This window comes from Plecotus auritus, assembly GCF_963455305.1.
Source record: "Plecotus auritus genome assembly, chromosome: 3".
Taxonomy (NCBI): domain Eukaryota; kingdom Metazoa; phylum Chordata; class Mammalia; order Chiroptera; family Vespertilionidae; genus Plecotus; species Plecotus auritus.
The window spans coordinates 42941588-42961728 of NC_137772.1; the positions used below are offsets into that span (position 1 = coordinate 42941588).

Here is a 20141-nt window from a genome sequence, read left to right on the forward strand (position 1 = left end):
GCTACTAAGCTTTCTTAGTAGAATGGAAATCGTATCTTTCCAAACATAAAAATAGGACTAATAGTCTTTGAATGTCCAACCTTGATACTGATTTGTATAAAGTGGACACAGACCCATCTTTTAGCAGGAATATGATTTTAACTGATAGAAAAGTAAAAAAAGAATACCATAACTATGAAAAAGAAAATTAAGCTAATTTTTTAAAGAAGGGCTTTAATACTCATGGAGTATATCTTGGTATTGATTTGAATTCTCTTATAAACCAGATAAATAAAACTACAGAAATTTAACATGAATTGATTTGGCATACAGTTGACTATTACCTGAATGTAACTTTTAATACATAAAAATCTATGGAGAAATTAAAACAGAGAATTCACTTAAGCTATAGCCTTCCCTTGCCAATTTTCATAATAGATCAGAGAACTTTTATAGTAATAGAAAAAAAAAACATATGCAAGTAATGGATAATTATTGGTAGGTTTCTATTTCTTTTTCCATTGTCTATTTTATTCATTCATTTATTAAGTACTTGGCACAGAGATACAAATAGAAAGATGCATCTCTTGCCCTCAGAGGAATCCACAGTCTGATAGGGCAAAAAAAGATGTGCCTGCAAGAGACTTTTGTATAATGGAATCAGAGATGATGAGCTATCAGACAGGCCATCATGGTCTAGGGTCAGTTTTTTACTTTGCAAGTCCAAAGACTGGGTTTGGACAGTGTAACCAGAATTATTTGGGCTTGGATGAATTCACTTGTAGTAGTCAAACCCTCAAGAGAATAAACCAGAATACCGTTTAAAAATGTGCATTCAGAACTGGAATTAATAAGCAAATCAGGATGTATTCATTGGCTCTGCACTGTCTCTAACTAGCAAAATCTAAATGGGGATCACATTATAAACAAGTGGATTGTTGAGGCTGGACTTAGAGCCAAGGCAATGAGTGGAAGACCTTGACAACTGGTGGTATTACTCGGTGACTTCTCGACGGTGCCAAGTCCTGTAGCTCCCCGGTGGGTCCCTGCCTGATGGATCCCAGCCTTTTCTTTTAAAGATACTGAGAAAAGTGCTCTGGTTATGCGAGCCTGTTTCTTTCTGTTGGCTCATTCTTTCCCCAGATGAATTAAAACCACTGACTAGCCTGTGGGTTGGTAGGGGTTTAGTGTTGTTTAATTCAAATTTAGAGTTCTAGGAAGTTTTTCCTTTGACATAGAATGTATTTTTCAGTTCTAGGATTTAATGGGTTTGTTTCCTTTGTGTGTGGTGCAAAGAGCTAACCACATTTATTGTGTCTTGATTTTGTCCTTTTAACTTTCTAAGGTTAAGCTTTTCTCCAAGTTTCAAGTATATGCAGCACAAGTACAATTTAGCTTAAGCATCTTTGCCTCAGGACACATCTTTTAAAAAATGTATTTTATTGATTTTAGAGAGAGGAAGGAAGAGGGATAGAGAGATAGAAACATCAATGAGTAACATACATCGGCTGCCACCTGTTTGTCCCCTACTGGGGATTGAGCCCGCAACCCGGGCATGTGTCCTGACCCAGAATTGAACTGCAACCTCCTGATTCATGGGCTGACGCTCAACCATTGAGCCATACTGGCCAGGCAGTACACATCTTCTTGATTTCCTCTTCTCCTCCGTGTCAAATTTAGACTCCCCCACCCTTTCCTCTCTTACCAGCCAGTGTGTCTGTGCTCTTTTCTCTCATACCCTTCTGCAGTATTTATCACACTCTAATAATTTATTGCATCGTTTTCCTCTGCCATCAGACTGTAAACTCTGTAACAACTGCATTTTATTTAATGTGGTATCTCCAATGTTAGTTCATTTTCTGTTGGTAAAAAGTAGGGATCCAGTAGAGGGAGGAGGGGGGAAGTGGAGGAAGGGAGAGAGGGATGGGTGGACAGACGGACAGATGGATGGACGGATGGATGGAGTGATATTTATACTGAACCTTAAGTGATAAGTAGACTGTTCTTTAGGAAGAGAAGCCACTACAGTCTATTCTCTAGGTCTAGCAGACATTTTTCTCTTACTTGCCCGCTCTTAGGACACTGACTGAATAGAGGGTGAATATGGAAACCAGATTGCAGCTTAGTGTATCCTCTCCATGCTTCTGTCCTAACCTATAGTGTGATTAGCATTTGAAAGACATTTCTATGAAAATGGCAGTATTCTCCAGTACTTTAATTAGGAGATGTTCCTAGCCTCTTACAGTCTTGTTATAGTTATCTATTGCTGAATAACAAATTACCCCAAAGTCTAGTAAGACAGTAATTTATTGTTTCTCAAAATTCTGAAATCTGGTTAAGGCTAAGCTGGGTAGTTCTGCTTTATTTAGAGTCTATGGGGGCTGGGATGTCCAAGATGACTTCTTCACTCACATTGAAATACCTCAACCAGGATGGCTGGAACCAGCTGGAGGCTGGTGGGGCATCTTTCTATATACGGCCTCTCCATATGACTAGCTTGAACTTGTTCACAGCATGGTGATCTCAAGGTGGTGGATCTTTTAATATGCTTGTTGTCTTTCAAAAAGGGAGAATCAGGAGCTGCCAGTTCTCCTAAAGGCTAGGTTTGGAACTGGCGCAAGGTCACTTCTACCTCATTTTATTGGTGTTAAACAGCCCAGATTCAAGGGAAGAGGAAATAGTCTCCACCTTTTGGTGTAAGGAACAGCATGAACATATAGGGAAGGATAGTAGGCATCTAAAAAGGAGGATCTAAAACAGACGTACAAAAAGAACTACGAGAATCATAGTTAGGACTTCATCAGTAATGGAGTCAAATCTAGCATTCTGGTATCAGTGGGTGGCAATAAACACGTGAGTGATTGCTTTAATTATTTGGTAAAGGTCAAGTCTAATGATTTTTGCTTTCTTTTTAAATTGAGAGCATTATGGTATTTTGGTCCATGAGAATAAAAAAGACTCATTTCCTATTATTTTTCTCTTAAAGGGGTGCTTAGAAAAGTATTACATAATTAAAGTTTCTTGAGTTGGCAATTCACTGGGAAAATTTTGTAATACATTTTCTCTTTTTAGTCTTGTGATGGGAAATGGGCTGGAAATGACCCTAATAGTCCTGTTTCTTAGCCTGAGCCATTTCCTGAACATTTTTGAAAGTATAATCATTAGTTTATAAAATCTTGATAGACCCAAATAATCAAGATAAGGACACAATAAGTGATGATATTAAGAAGCTTACACAAACACAAAAGGTCAATGGAGGAAAAAGAGGACATATGTAATACTTTCAACAATAAAGATTTAAAAAAATAAAAGATAAGGGAAAACATAAAAAATAAATAGAATCTGAAAAAAAAAGCATACACAATTTCTTAAGCAATTCCCCTTTACTAATATTATACCTGATTCTTAACAGTTTTGACAGTCTCTTATAATGTATGTGTTATGCTGTATGTGAAGCTTTTTGAATAGATTGTGCCTCTGCAAAGCTTAGTCACATATCTCTATGGCCTTTCATGTGAACAGGTGAGTAATGAGAAGACCCTGGGTGTCTTGGCTTCTTTGTTTGAGATATTCGCAAAGAAACCAAGACACCCAGGGTCTTACAAGCCCTCTTGGAGGCTGAATGAATTAATAATTCACCTGTGAAGGACTTTGGTGGAGAATAGAGTTCCTTCCTTCCCTTCCTGTAGAATTAAGGGATCCTTATTCTAAAAAAACAGGAGGTAAGATTAATTTCAAAGATGAACACAGTGCAATAAAAGAATATATATATAGGTGAATCAAACACAACACAGAGAAAATGTGGGCAGGAAATAAAATTAAGTTATACATAAAATATATGCCCTGGTGTTCTCCACCTCTACAGGTTGGGGAGGGATCACAAATTTGACCCAAAGCTGCTTTTTATCAAAGGAAAAAGAGAAACAGCTGGGACAGGTGCTGGGAGACCCCTGCTTAGTAATTAGCCAGGAAGAGCCAACAGGGTAGATTCTGTTAGCAAAATGTTTCATGTATGCTGTTTTATGATCTGTTAATAGTTCCAAGGATTGTAGTCCGTGGGAGAGGAAATCTTTCTGAAGTCTGAGGTCCTGTTCCTGTATTGACATTACTATCCCGCCCAAACAATGTTAATTGGAATAGATGTGCATCTGCCTAAAGTCTTGAGGCATTTTGTTATTTAAAATAAGCATTTAAGCCTCATGAAACAAGAATAGTTCTAAGGTTCATAGGAGGGGAAGTAGAATTCACAATTCATAGATTCAGTCAGCAAATATTGATTAAGGGCCTTCGATCTCTCTGGTTACCTTGCTCTTAAGCACTGGAGATGTGGCAGTGAACACAGACATAGAGGGCAGTTCAGAGATGGGTAGTGGTGATGGTTGCACAGCAGTGTAAATGTACAATGACACGGGACTATACAATTGAAAAGGGTTAAAATTGTAAATTTTATGTCAGATCTATTTAACTACAATAAAGAAAGACAATTGGGGCAAGTAAAAAGCAGTGTAATGGGACCATATCAAGTACCTGGGGGTGGGGTGGGGGGGTTAGGGACTCTCTGAATGGGCCTCTGCCTTACTGGGGGGAGCAGAAGGGCTCCCAGGAGTGGCCATTGGGCCCTGATCCAGAAAGAAGCAGGGATCATTGCCCTGCATGACTTTTGAATGGTAGAGTGTCAAGTGGGCTCTGTTGTGTGACCTAAGGAGGAGGTGGTAGAGACTGAAGTGACTGTCCATGCCAGGCCCTGCCACCTGAAGGCTGCCCTCCCTTCTTCACCTCACCAAGCCCTTGCCTGGTGCTTTCCTTCGCAGACTGCCATCCTGAGACGCCAGGGTCGCTACAGATGCTCCACGGTTCCTGCCCACGCACAGGAGGAAGCGCAGAGCTTATTTGTTACAGAGGTAATGTTGCTTCTTCCACATTCATGTACATTATTTTAGTCATTTTTTCCCTAAGGCTTGTCCCCCCACCTCCTTTTCTTTAAATTTTAGTGATGTTTTCAAGACAGTGTCAGAGAAGTAATTATATTTTTTTTCTAATGGAAGTTAAAATCAGAGGATAACATGAGGTTTTCAGAATCCAAAACTTAGAAATGCCAACAACAGAACATGAATTCTGCAGGAGCTTATAAAATAAAACCACTGGGTGTAATGTCAGAGGCTTTGTCATGGATATTTAATGGAGACTCAGCACAAACATTTATGTAATCATTTACACTATTACATGTTTATACTTGGAACTTACCATCAAGACCAGTTCAATTTCAATATTTATAAAGTGGCAGGTGAAAATGAGCTGAGCCTGCCGATCCCTGATCAATGTGTGGTCACTATTACTTTTGTTTGAACATACAAATAATGATTATCATGAGGAGGAAAGAAAAGTTATTGCATTTAGATTGCTTGACCCCCCCCCCACACACACACACACCTTGGGGTGTTTGTTTCTTCCTTCAGGTGGTTTTAGGTAGGAGGAACTAATTAGGTGTTTTAATTTTGTTTCTTGAAGTGCTCCTTCATTTAAGTACCCAGGGTTAGGGGCTCTCTGAATGGGCCTCTGCTTTACTAGGAGAGAAGAAGGCCTCCTGGGCGTGGCCAATGGCCCCTGATCCAGAAAGAAGCAGGGGCCGTTTTTATCCTCATTTTCTAGATGATAAATATGTCTATTGATAAATTTGCCCACTATAAGGAAATTATGCTTTTATAAGTGAAGACCAAATAAAATAACACGATTTAGTTTCCATGGAGATTTTAAAAAAAATTCAATATGTACTTAAAATTTTTATAGTGTGTTCTCTCATCCTTCTGAAAAGGTAACCTTTTATCTTGCCTCCTTTGCTATTATATTAGTAAAATTAATTCTAGACAAATACAACCAGGTATGTTTATATGATCTTAAATGTTTATTTTAAAACAGGATGTAGGCAAATTGTGACCTACAGGCAAACTCTGGCCTGCAGCCGGTTTTATAAATAAAGTTTTGTTGCAGCACAGCCACACCCATTTGTTTACCTATTGCCTTTGGCTGCTTTTATATCACAGCTCAGAGTTGAGTGGTTGCAACAGAGACAGTGTGTCCCTCAAAGCTGGAAATGTTTACCATTGGGCCTTTGCAGGAAAAGTTTGTTGACTCCTGTTTTAAAACATGCAGCAAAATTATTAATTACTAATTCAATTTTCCCAATTGCTTAAAAAATATGGTTTCTGAAGGGCAGCTTTCCATTAAGTTCTTTAATCACTGCAGGTTGAGCAATAGCGGCTCCATCCTCTGCTGTGGGAGCCAACATAACTAAGCCCTCTGGAGAGCCTTCCCTAGGGTGGAGTGGAACAGCACTTCCTCTCCATCCTCTCATCCCAAGGAGAATGACCTAATGGCTTTTTAAAAAACAACTTCAAAAAACCTGCAGTATAACTTCAAAATATTATTGAATTTCACAAGTTTGAAAGGTCAGTCATGAAATCAGATCCCTATGCTTTTAGAGATATGGTTCTGTGGATGCTGATTTCTGATTGAACCCATTGTCTCCTAGACTTTCCACGTCCCAGAGGGATGGGTGTTGCTTGCCTTATTCTGTTTCTACCTTGGAATTTAGTAGATGCCTGCTGTGTGGGCAATCAACAATGGCTTAGTAAATGAATGAACCTCTGGCTACTTAACCTGGCTAACTATGCTTTTTGCAATTCCTTATAATTTAACAAATTTAAATATTATAATTGTGTTTCTTACTAGTTTTATCTAAGGTATTAAAATTTTGGACAATCAGGTATTCCGTTCATAAATGCACACGATCATGTATGTCTTTGCTTATGTTTTAATTGGACAGGTGCATTTTACACTTCAAAAAGGTTGTAACGACCTGCAAGAGACTTTGGTGGCACAACTTTAGTGGCCATGCTCTATGCAAAACCAGCATGGCCCTGAGTGCTGCTGCTGTCCCTGATTTGGCTTCCAGAACAAAGAGAATAGGGGCTCGTCCACAAGACTGTATAATACACAGTCAGACTTGACTTAGTGATAATGGACCTATGGATAGTACTGGGAAAATCCAAATCTAAGGATAATTCTGAAACCATGTTGGTTTGGGAATGTAATTTTGAGTGTGGATATCTGATGTTCTAAAGGTGAAAATGCTTTGAAAATTTTTTGAAAGCATTTACAAGAATAAAATAATATTTAAAAACATTTGCAAGTACAGAGCAGAGAAACTGAAAAGTTGCTTAGCTCGCACATCTAACTCTCTTCTTAACCCTTCTCTGCTATTTATCCCACCTCTCCTATTTATCCTACCTTAATGATAGCAAAGCTTACACTACCTTCCCTTCACAACCTTGCCAGTAAAGTGCTTATAGAGAGCCTGGCACAGGAGAAGAACTCACTGTTGTTGCAATTATTTTCATGATTTTGGGGTGAAGGAGAGTTTGCCTCTAAAGGCCTTCTGGCATAGGCTAAGAAATAGATAAGAAGGTTCACAATTAAACAATGTAGAGAAGTAAGCAGAAAAGAGACTTTGTTCGTGTTAGTTAAAACCAGCATCCAATCAACTCGGTAATTCATAAATGCATTTATCTACCTATGTTTTCACTTACTCACTTATTTTTTGCCATACTAAAGTCGACATACATGTAGTCAAGAGATGATCACACAGAAAAATTATTTGGACTAAGCTGATGGCAACTAAATCAAAGACTTCACCTATTGATTTTGACTTACTCGTATTTGAAGATCTGGAAGATCTTATAATCTTAAGACTGTATGTGGTACTCAGTGGATCCTCCTGTGTAGATGAATGAAAGACACCATGCTGGCCCGTTGAGTCTGTCTTTTAGGAGGTAGTCTAATGCAGCCTCTGGAGGTTAGTGTCACCGATAGAATCCTTGGCAATGGAGTGCTGCATACGTTGTGCATTCTATACACACATGCACGTACACACGGAGATGTCATGGTGCCACTGTGAAATGAAATCCTTCCTCCTGATACCTCACTCTGTCCCTTATAAATAGAATAAAAAACTGAGAACAAATTTATATAATATGGATTAACAAAGCCAGTTGTAATATTAGTAAATACCATGAAAGCGTCTTATGGTTCACACTCTCTGTTCACTTTCATATTCTAGTAGAGTCCGCACAACTTCTTAAGAACCAAATGCTTTTAAGTCAGAAACTGTACATTGTTATGTAAATGTAGCAAGCGGAAGTGAGGTTTGTCTCCTGTAAAATCTGCTCTCAGATTGCGCTTACAGTGACCCCGCTCCCAAGGGGGATGTTTAAGTGGTTCTTAAGCTTCATAGGAACCTCTGATGATGGAATTTCAGGCATGAGAGCATTAAGGGGAAAGATTTTTATTTTTCTCATATACTTTCTATTTTTTTAATCTACCCCCAATAGTGCATCAAAACCTATAACTCTGACTGGCATCTTGTGAACTATAAATATGAAGATTACTCAGGAGAGTTTCGACAGCTTCCAAAGTAAGTAAATGGGCAGACCACACAAGGTGGGGTTATACACATAGGGAAAAGTCTTTGTACTTAAAATGTTTAGGGAGGTATGTACCTTCCAGCAATCAGAGTAATTGGAGAAACTATTCCTAGATGGTTTGTGTGATATGGGATAGATATTGTTTACAGGGCACGTGATAACAGGACTCAATCCCAGTCCTCTGGGATTGGCAGGTGGTAATAAACACATGGATGGTTTAATTACTTCCAGTGGTTCTTTTCAGGGTTCCACTGATAAAACAAACAGGTGAAATGTTTTCAGTGAGAAATAAAATCAAAGAAAATGTAAGGGTTTTGAAATATGCTACAATGTGTTTTATCTTAAAAAGAATATTTTAAGAAACATAAAATTTTTTTGTTTTATTTTATATTGAATAAATGAAAATTAAAAAACTTCTACTGAATAAATTTTATGTTAAAAGTATATCAAAGAACAAGCATTTCCCCAGACAAATTTCTTTACCTCCTTTAAAGTATTAACTCATTCTAAAATACACCAAAAGCAGGTACGTTTAGATTGATTAGTGGTGGTTAAATTAAACCAAGGATAGGTAGGTCTCACCTTGAGAGGATGTCTGTTATAAAATGGTACACCCATAAATGATGCAGTTGGCAAATTTAAATATAGTTCAGTGTGAAAATTGAAAGCAAACAATGATGGATTGTGTTTCAAAAGTAACCATTGCCAATGAAAATTTTACTTGAGATCCTATTAATATATTTTTCTTTGTGTTTGTTGCACCTGTGGGTTTAATTTGCTTATACTATTCTTGATGGATCTAGCTATTTGTTTTTTCTATTTGTGTGGTTCAGCCACTCCTTAAGCATGTTTAGCCAGCTTTCCAGATGCCTTTTTTTTTTTAAACCTCAGCCGAGAACACTCCCCTCCAACATTATCTTCTCCAGATGGGTGTGCTTCTTAGCTCTATGTTCACCCCGTACTGCTGTGGGGATTTTTTAATTCTTCCCATTTGACCAGATTAACCTATCTTCACTGATAGTCTTGTTCATACTTTTCTCATGGCTAACAGAGAATAGACTGTGAGATATATTGTACTTCCTATATGATATTTTACTTTTACTGCTGGTAGACTTCACTTTTTGGCATAAACAGGAGTTTCTGATTGTGATGAGGATGAGAGGGAAGATTGTAACAGTGACTAAGAGCATAGATTCTCTTCTGTCTCTACTTGCTCTGCTCTCTGTAAGCCTCAATTTCCTTATCTATTCCTAGTAAATGGTCTTAACACCAGTCTCCGCATCGAAAGGACTAAATGAGAAAACACGTGAAGTACCCAGCACAGTGCCTAACACATAATTGTTTAATAATTGCTAGCCGCTATTGTTACTGTCATGTGTTTGTTGTTAATGCCTACCAAGTGTTTATTTATTAATAGCTTTCCCATTTAAAAATACTTATGTAACTCCCAACAAGCTATACATAGCTTTTGGAGTTCTCCTAACTCCATTGATGGTTTTTATCTTTATCTGAGTGGGCCAGCTTTGGGTTTGTTAAATGCTGGTTCCTCTGATGGGAGAAGAATGTAGCATCTCTCCAGGGACCAGGTAATTATAAAACAAGTTCTTTTCTTCTTTTTAAAGCAAAGGGGCCAAGTTGGATAAACTTCCAGTTCATGTCTATGAAGTTGATGAAGAGGTTGACAAAGATGAGGTAGGATGATCACTCACAGATTTTAAAATTGATTTCATTTACAGACTTAGAAGATTAATTAGAAAATTACCAACATTTAGCCAAAACAGTAATTGGAATGTTTCTTGAAACAGGGAAGAATTTTACTAAATGTGTTGTTTGATTGATTGAAATAAAGTTTCTGTTTCAACTTGACTACTTAGCATACGTAGCATGTTCTCCTGGCCTTGTTTATTTGTTCTGAGATCATTTTCAAAGGCCTGGATAAGATTTGGCTGTGCTGTTAAAAGATATCAAGATTACTTAGGCCTTAAGTTTATGTTGTTTTTCTTTTCTTTTCTTTTTTAAAATATATTTTTATTGATTTCAGAGAGGAAGAGAGAGAGAGATAGAAACATCAATGATGAGAAAGAATCACCCATCGGCTACCTCCCGCGTGCCCCCAACTGGGGATCGAATCGAACCTGGGACCCCTCAGTCCACAGGCCGACACTCCATCCACTGAGCCAAACCAGCCAGGGCTATGTTGTTTTTCAACAGGATGTCTTAAAACAAACTGGTAGCCAGTACATTTTAAGTTGCTGTTTCTCAGTGATTGCATTGAGTGAAGTATGTAGTACCCAGAAGCTCTGATTTTAACAACCACTTCCCCTACTGTTGGAGAAATGATAATGACTAGGGAAGTGTACAAAGACAGCAGGGCATGAAGGGGACTGTGTCCACTGAGCAAGGGAAACCTACTAAAAGTTGGTGCTGCCCAACTCTGTATTTCTCTTTCTCCCCTACTCACTATTGGGTACCTCATCGTGAGTTTAGTTTTTCTTTTCTTTTTAAATTGTCAGCTAAGCCAATAACACCAGCCCCTCATGAACTTTTAACAATGTCCTTGGTAGCAAATTATTTTAGAAACTGCTTTTAAAAAAATAATTCTGAGAAGAGGAGGTAGTCATTCAAAATGAAAAGCAAGATATTAAAAACTTGGTGCTGACTAATAGTAAGAGGAGGACCAAGTAAAATAATGCATGTTAGGACACACAAAACAAACTGTAAAATCCTAGACAGATAAGTTATTTCTATTATTGCTAATAATAACAACAGTAAAACCACCAATATTAATATTGAGATGGCCTAAAACACAGTATAAAATGGGCCTTTATGCAGTCGTCTGCTTGTACAGAAATGAAGATCGTAATTAGAGACTAGTTTTAGGAGGTGTGAGCTGGGCAAGCTGACACTGTGTGGCCTTCTCTTCCCAGAGTACACTGAAGTGTACACTGAGCACACACAGCCTTAAAGGGGGAAAGAAGCCATAAGGAAACACTCTTAAAGAGTGTGCAAGGGTGTGGTGGAAGACTTGCTGGATTGTGTATTTGTGTGTATGTATTTCACCGGTCTGTTTATTATGTGTACAAATATATGCCTATATTTTTAGCAGCCACCCCCTTAAACCCAGATCTCAGAGCTTGGGGTCAGAACTTGTTTCTTTACTTTCCTAGCTGTTTCCTTTCACTTTTCTAACTCCTTCTTTCCTCTATCCCTGTTGCATTCTTCCCTATCTTTCCTTTTTTTTCTGGTTGCCCCACCATGTTACCTGTCCTTTCTTTATTGCCTCACATTTCCTTCCTTCCTTCCTTTCTTTATTCACCTTCCCCTGAACTAAGCTTCTGGGAAGTTTTCCAGGAATTTGCTTTTGTCCTTCAATCACAGGGGAGTGTCATTTGAAAACATTTTTCATGAAACCAGGCAAGACCTTAGAACTTGAGTGGTCAAGTATGGTATGTACTTTCTGTGGCTCATTAAACACTTAAAAATAAAAACCTGTAGTGGAACAGCTTTGCCTTTTCATGGACAAGGGTTTTCAGAAATGTAGGCTTGTCCCTCTCTTTCCCTGTTAAGTGAACTCTAGAGTGACTTGTAGGTGTTAGTGTCAGATGGTTACTCCAGTAAAGGGGCAAGGGACAACCAAATGAATGATTCTTCCACTAACCAGACTCACAGAAAATAATAGAGATTGATTGCAATGTTTTCCTTCTCTCCCAGGATGCTGCCTCCCTCGGCTCTCAGAAGGGCGGGATCACCAAGCACGGGTGGCTGTACAAAGGCAACATGAACAGTGCAATAAGCGTGACCATGAGGGTAAGGAGGCCCATCGCCCTGTTTTCCCCTCTGATTAAACGTTTTTTGCTGTAGGTCTTAGGAATAATGCTCAAGATGAATGAGTGTGCTGTTCTTCCTGACAAAAGTGACAATGTCTGGTTAGTAAGATGCCTCCCTTTGGTTAGTAAGATTGACCCCCATTCGTACAGACCCTTCCACCCACTTACCCGTCACCCTCTCACCACCAGTGTGAAGAGATCATTGGCCTGGTATGAAGGTGAGATGGCTAACACAGGCTTTTTTCTCTGTATTAACTACAAAAATGATACTTGATACCTCTAAGAACGTCACCGAGAAGCTAAACCTAAGCACTTTTTCAGAGATCTACTGTGACAAAGTCAAGTGAGGTAGAAATTGAGAACTAAAGGGAAAATGGTTACATTGGGAGAAGGTTGCAAAGAGGAAAATAAAACCAGAGTAAAAAAAAAAAAAAACTACCCAGGACAGAAATAGGGCCAGCGAAAGGCCAGGATAATAATAAAGAGAAAAGAAGCACTGGAAGCGGGGAGGGTGTAGGATAGACAGGGAGATAAAAATCAAATCGGGGAAAATGCTGACTGTCTCAGTCCTGAGGCTGGAAAATCTCTCAGAGTCACGAGGCAGAGAATGGTTTCTGTGCTGTGTGACCAGAAACCCTGGGGATTTGAGAAAGTTTCCATTCCTCTGAGCTGCATCCCAATTCAGAACTCACTGCACTGCTTTTGGATAGTTATATAAAATCCCAAATTCTGTGGGTGAGAAAAATGACCTGTCACTGTTAGGCGAACCACCTCCTAACATCTACAGGTGAAATTACTAGATGTGAAGGAGAGTCTTAACTCACCCAGTTACCTGGGGGCATTGGCCAGAATTAGATTTGATTTGGAGAGAACTGAACTGGTTTTAATATATGTGACGAATTGTGAGTTATTGAGAGAGATTGTGATTCTTTTCATTTTGAAACAATAGCTATATATGTATTTTTCTTTCAGTCATTTAAAAGACGGTTTTTCCACCTGATTCAACTTGGTGATGGATCCTACAATTTGAATTTTTACAAAGATGAAAAGATCTCCAAAGAGCCAAAAGGATCGATATTTTTGGATTCCTGTATGGGTGTGGTTCAGGTAAATATGGAAAGAGTTTTATCAAGTTTTCTTATTTGTAAAAGTACCATCTGTGAATTAGCAGAACGAAGCAAACACTTCCAAAAATGGCAGTTTTGTTGTAGAAATATAATAGCTGACTTTAAACGAGAAAAGGCCTGTTTTTCATCATTTTAAAAGATGGCAGGTATAACATAGAGGCAGAATTATGTTATAGTAGCCACAAATGCTCTTGTGCATGAGTTCTTGTGTTTAAAACCTGGCTCAGCCACTTTTTTTTTTTTAATTTATTTTTTCTTTAAATATATTTTATTGATTTTTTTACAGAGAGGAAGGAAGAGGGATAGAGAGTCAGAAACATCGATGAGAGAGAAACATCGATCAGCTGCCTCCTGCACACCCCCTACTGGGGATGTGCCCGCAACCAAGTTACATGCCCTTGACCGGAATCGAACCTGGGACCTTTCAGTCCGCAGGCCAACGCTCTATCCACTGAGCCAAACCGGTTTTGGCATGGCTCAGCCACTTTTTAGTTGTGTGATCTTGGACAGCTATTACCTCAAGTTGCTTCATTTGCAAAATTCAAATAGTGATAATGTTTCCTTAATAGGGTAAATTGGAGGATTGGATGAGCTAAATTGAAAATATTTAGAGCAGTTCTTAGCATTTTAGTGATGACTTTTATCACAGTACCAATGGCAGAGTAGTATATTGGTCAAGAGATAAGGTTAAGATTCAAACTGAATTCAAATCCCTGCTCTCCTACTTACCCACCATGTAACCTTGGAGATATTATTCAACCTCTCTGTGCCTCAGTTTCCTCACTTGTTAAATAGAGATGTTAATAGTATTGAACATGGTTTCTGAGAGGATTAAATAATAGATGTATGAGCTTAGGACAGTGCTGGCACATGGTAAACATTCAGCAGCTAGTATTAGATATTTTTATCATAGTTCTGCTGTGGTTGTAGAATTATTCTTAGAATTTTTATATTATACTAGAGGCCCGGTGCATGAAATTTGTGCACGGGGGTGGTGGGGTGTTCCTCAGCCCGGCCTACACCCTCTCCAATCCAGGACCCCTTGGGGGGATGTCTACCTGCCAGCCTGATCCCCCTAACTGCTCTCCCCTGCCAGCCTGATCCCTAACTGTTCTCCCCTGCCGGCCTGATCCCCGTAACTGCTCTCCCCTGCCAGCCTGATCCCCTTACCTGCTCTCCCCTGCCATCCTGATCTCTAACTGCTCTCCCCTGCCGACCTGATCCCCCTAACTGCTCTCCCCTGCCATCCTGATCACCCCTAACCACCTCTGACTCGGCCCTGCCACCATGGCTTTGCCTGGAAGGACGTCCATAAGTTCATCCAGAAGACGTCCAGTCTAATTAGCATATTACCCTTTTATTAGTATAGATATAACATATGAATATGTACCTATTATAAATATCAGGCAATACAGATAATGTGGAAGTCCTTGTTGACCTCAATTGTTCCCTTTTCCAAAGACCTGCTTTTACCAATTTGGCATTCTCCTTCCATACCTTTATAGAATTGTCTTTGAAAGCAGGTTGCCAGTTTTCCCATCTGTCTGTCCATCCATCCAGCCAGCCATTCCCCTGACATTTTTCAGGAAGATCTAAGGCAGCAACTTACAAGGATTCATAAAACACAGAACATCATAAATTTCAAGTGGGTTTGAAAGCAGAAAGGTAAACAAGGAGTCAGGGTAGGGAGGAGATAAAGTGGAATTAAGGAAAAAGCATGTTACAAAGACCTAATTAGGTGGGCAACAAACTGGGCCCTATACTTTCCAGCTTGGAGACCCATGCAGTCGCACAGCACACATAGATACAATCTAATTAGTCAGAAGCTGCCTGAGCAATCTCAGAATGAAGATCATTCAGGCATTTCTCTTGGGGGCCCTCATACAGAGGGCACACTGTGGGATTAATGAACAGTCTCCTTGACAACTCCTCACAATAGATACAGTCACCATTATCAGAGGAGTCTCCCTTAAAATGACTCAGTATTGCCTAATGACATCAGCCTGAATCTCAATTCTATAAGAAAGGTTGTTTTGTGGAACCAGTGTGGTTAAGGTTAGACACACAGCTCTCTGGTTTGACCCTCAGGTATACTTGTTTATGTATTCATGTTTATTTAAATTTAAATTACATTTTTATCTAAGTAATTGTTCATCTGATGTAAACAGGCAGACAGTGCAGAAAGGTAACACTAAAGCCACATTCCTACCTGCATCACCCCTCCTCCCCCATTCTCCACTCTCCGAAAATGATCATTTTCAACTCTTTTCATTAGTTTTTCTGGATTTGTCTTCATATTGCTAGATAGGGAGTGTTCGTATTCTTCATTCATCAGTTGTGGACATTATGTGCTGGTGATGAGATTGTAGCTCCTGCCACCCTCCTTTCTGCTCTAATCTGGACTACAGTTGACCCTTGAATAGCACTGGGGTTATGGGCGCCAACCGCCTGCAGAGTCCAAAATCCATGTATAGCTTTTGACTCCCCCAAATTTAGTGATAGCCTGCTATTGACCAGAAACCTTACCAATAACACAGACAGTTGATTAATACATATTTTGTATGTTATACATATATACTGTATCTTTATGTTTGTTTACATTTTCCTCAACTACGAATGGTGCAATGTATGGTCTCTAAGTGTGTGCAGAATTTTTTATAAATTTTAACTTTGTGTAATAGATTTCTGACTATTCAATAGTAGTAAATTATAAACTAGACTGATATCTATATATAATTTATTCATTTATGATATAGCTACCTTTTTCTTAACTTTCCATATTTTAAGCTATGCAGTTCATCTGCAAGTTTTTTCACATTGTCCCAAATATCACATGTAAGTGGACTCGTGCAGTTCAAACCCATGTTAATCAAGCATCAAATGTAATTGCCCTTTTAGCTTCTGCACAGCTACCATCCTGAAAATTCCCTTTACCTTCTTCCCTATGTTGGAGTCCCTATTTTGAGAATCCTGGTTGTCTTCTTTCTTGATTTACTTTCTTATTTTGGAGGAATACATCTTCCAGTAGTTTCCTGAGGAATCATGTGTAAGATGTTAATTTTTTGAGGGTTAGCATATCTGCAACTATCTTTATTTTTGCATTTATACTTGACTAATAGTTTGGCTGGATGAAGATTTTCAAGGTAAATTTTACCTTAGAATTTGAAGGCACTTCATTAACTTCTAGGTGCTTGTGCGGAAAGGTGAGGTGGTGCTAAAACTCACTTCATTTATTTCCCTTCTCTCAGGGAGCCCAGGCCTGCCCTCCCTGTTGTCAAATATCTGAAAAAAGTTGTTCCATCTAAGTATTCTGTCCAGTTTTCTAGTAGTTATGATGGGAGGGTAAGTCCAGACCCTGTTACTTCATCATGGCCAGCAGTAGAAGTTGGTGGTCCAAACTCAGATGTTTTCAGGGGCTAAGCAGGTGAAAGAAGAGGCCTAGGTGTGAAGCAATAGGGAATACTTGGGACTATGACAAACTGGGGACAGGTGGTCCCATTTAAAGAGGACTGATACTGCTGGGTGGAAATACCCACTCAGGGTTGCCAGACCATCGGGTTTTTCAAGAAGGGCAAAAATACAGAATTTTAGTTAAATCTTGGTGTTCTTAATTATTGCTAACTAATTAAAAAAACAAAAACTGTGCAAAACTAAAAAAATAAAATAAAAAATGGGAGGGGGGTGAGATACATGAAAGCATATTTGGGCCCTGGTTCACGAGGATAGCATCACTTAATGTTCACTGAAAATTATTATACGCCATCAGCTAATTGGCATGTGGATGTCTCCTGGCTGGTAACCCAACCTCACCTGAAAGCTGCCACTGTAGAAACCAAATTTATATCAAAGTATGCTTACTCAGAGTATATAGTAAGGAGTACCAGAGTGAATTGCCAGTGATAGCAAATGAACTTCTTGTGTGGGACTCCCAAGTAGGAATTTGATTTATATTTTTAAGTTGAGAGACTTTTCAAGTTACTTTTTAGTTGAATTTTCTGGCATTTGGAAAGTAGGAAGTAATTACTTTTTTTCATAGGCGTTTTGGTGCCCATCTTCAGCACAGTGCATAAATGATTTATAAGCACAGCATGCTGGACTATCGTTCAGTCTGTGGAGTGCATTTTAGAATCGAAGGTTCTGATTTCAGCAGACGTCTCATCCTTCATATTCTTTTTGCAGAAATGGCTGATGGTGTTTTTCATTTAATGAGTTGTATCTAAGGCTTTAAAAATTTAAAAGCATTTGTTTTCATCCACATTTATTGTAAACTAAGCTCCAAAAGTTGTGGTTTAAGTGTTTTGGGGTTTTTAAAAAATATATTGCTATTGTACATTATTATAAAATTAGAGGCCCAGTGCACAAAATTCGTGCACGGGAGGTGGGGGGGTCTCCTCAGCCCAGCCTGCACCCTCTCCAATCCAGGACCCCTTGGGGGATGTCCGACTGCCAGTTTAGGCCTGACATCCCTCTCACAATCCTGGACCACTGGCTCCTAATTGCTCACCTGCCAGCCTGTCTGCCTTGTTGCCCCTAACTGCCCCCCCTGCTGGCCTGGTCGCCCCTAACTGCTCCCTGCTGCTGGCCAGGTCGCCCCCAACTGCCCCCTCCCTGCCAGCCTGGTTGTTCCTAACTGCGCCCTCCCCCCCGCCAGCCTGGTCACCCCCAACTACCCCCCTCTGCTAGCCTGGTCACCCCTAACTGCCCCCCCTGCTGGCCTGGTCGCCCCCAACTGCCCTCCACCCCCCTGCCAGCCTGGTTGCCCCATGCAGCCTGCTTGTTCAGTCGTTTGGTCATCCCTCACTAACTCCCCTGCTGGCCTGGTTGTATGCAGCCATCTTGTGAGGGCATGACGGTCAATTTGCATATTACTGCTTTATTATATAGGATTAGTTGATTGATGCTATGAGTTCAAAGAAATGCCTAAAGTACATTTTTAAAATGGACCTGAATGGAATCCAGGTTAGCATGTTAGGCCCTAAAAGTATTTTAGAAGCTTGGAGTGATTATAGTTGATTTATAGATAAGGAAACAGGAATAATCCAGGATCAAGGCCGAATGTCTCCTCCTGCCCCCCTTTTAACTTTTCACTTTTCATAATCATGAGTATGTGAGGAATGTGGGGGAAAGAAAACTCGTTTCTCTTCCAGACTTTGACTCTGATTCTTGCCTTGAAGTGAAGTGTAAGTGAGGTCCAGGGCAGCAATTAGAGTGCCCACAGCGTGCAGTCTGTGCACAGTAGTTTGTGTGGCTTTGCTGGGAGCAGCTCTCTCCTTCATATTTCTGAGAACTACACAAAGATGCCTTTGGGAGGGTGGCCCTGTCCCTGAGACCTGCATTCAGGAGCCCCACAGGGACTGCAGCTAACCAGCTAGAATTTTAGTGGGTGAGGGGTCGGCTCTGCCCTGAACGGGTTGGCAGGAGTTTGTGATATCCCTCAGCCTGTACCCACAAGGAATCTTGTGCCATGGTCCTTAGGGTTTGATCACTATGTAATGCAGTCACCCCAAGGGGATGTTTGGTAATATCTAGAGCCATGTTCTGATCTTGACAACTAGAGGGGAATGCTACTGGCATCTAATGCAGATGCTATTACAACACCTACAATGCATAGGATGCCCCCACACAAGAATTATCAGCCCCAAACATCAGTAGTGCAGAGCTTGGGAAACCCTGGCATGTTCATCCTTCATCATTTAATGCACATGGACTACTGTTTTTATACTTCGAGTCAGACATCCTTTCAGAGGCATAAAACCACAGGCATGAAGGAAGGGGAAGTGTCCCAATACCTTTTGGGACTCTTCAGTGATGAGAAAGTTCCAGATCAGGAAGTCAAGCATATTGATAGATAATGGCTTGCTTTTAAAAGATTTTTATTGATTTCAGAGAAGAAGGGAGAAGGAGAGAGAGATAGAAACATCAATGATGAGAATCATTTATTGGCTGCCTCCTGCACACCCCCCACTGGGGACCGAGCCCACAACCCGGGCATGTGCCCTTGACCGGAATTGAACCCGGGACCCTTCAGTCCGCAGGCCATTGCTCTATCCACTGAGCCAAACCAGCCAGGGCAATAATGGCTCGTTTTTAAAAAATGTAATACCACCCACTAGTTCATTTAAAAAAAAAATAGGAGCTAAGGGAATTGAAAACTTTCAATGAAATTTCATTCGTTCAAATATCTTTCAAGAGCCTATATTATTTGCCAGGCAGTATTTTAGAAATGGGGATATAGCACAGAACAAAAGAAATCTCTGCCTTGAGGAGCTTCCATTCCATTGGAGGGGAACAGACAGCAAACAAAACGAATATGTGAACGAGGGAATGTGTCTGATAGAAAAACAAAGCTATGGAGAAAAGAAATTAGGGAAGGTGGATAGTAGGGGTTTTATGGGGAGGAGGCTTGTCCTCAAATGCCAATGTGATAGCATCCACCAGCAAATAATAAACAGAAAACTTATTAAGGCCGTCCCCATTCTTTTAACATATGTTTCGTTACCCTTTTTTTTCCCATTTTAGAACAACAAAGTGAGGCGTTTTGCTTTTGAGCTCAAAATGCAGGACAAAAGTAGTTATCTTTTGGCAGCAGACAGTGAAGTGGAAATGGAAGAATGGATCACAATTCTAAACAAGATTCTCCAGCTCAACTTCGAAGCTGCAATGCAAGAAAGGCGAAATGGAGACTCTCATGAAGGTAGGTAGATTTAGCTTTCCCCAGGCACAGGCAC

The 20141-nt window shown here is 39.9% G+C and overlaps 1 protein-coding gene across 30 annotated transcripts in view; it reads left to right on the top strand.

The window, feature by feature from the left end:
• The window catches only part of DOCK9 (dedicator of cytokinesis 9), a 281552-nt gene that overhangs the window by 145987 nt on the left and 115424 nt on the right, over positions 1-20141 (top strand). For all 30 annotated transcript variants that reach the window (XM_080662392.1, XM_080662395.1, XM_080662401.1 and 27 more), the window contains exons 3-8: positions 4791-4880; positions 8367-8449; positions 10082-10151; positions 12171-12266; positions 13259-13393; positions 19933-20107. In XM_080662392.1, coding sequence (XP_080518518.1) covers positions 4791-4880; positions 8367-8449; positions 10082-10151; positions 12171-12266; positions 13259-13393; positions 19933-20107 — 649 coding nt within the window. The remainder of the gene's footprint in view (positions 1-4790; positions 4881-8366; positions 8450-10081; positions 10152-12170; positions 12267-13258; positions 13394-19932; positions 20108-20141) is intronic.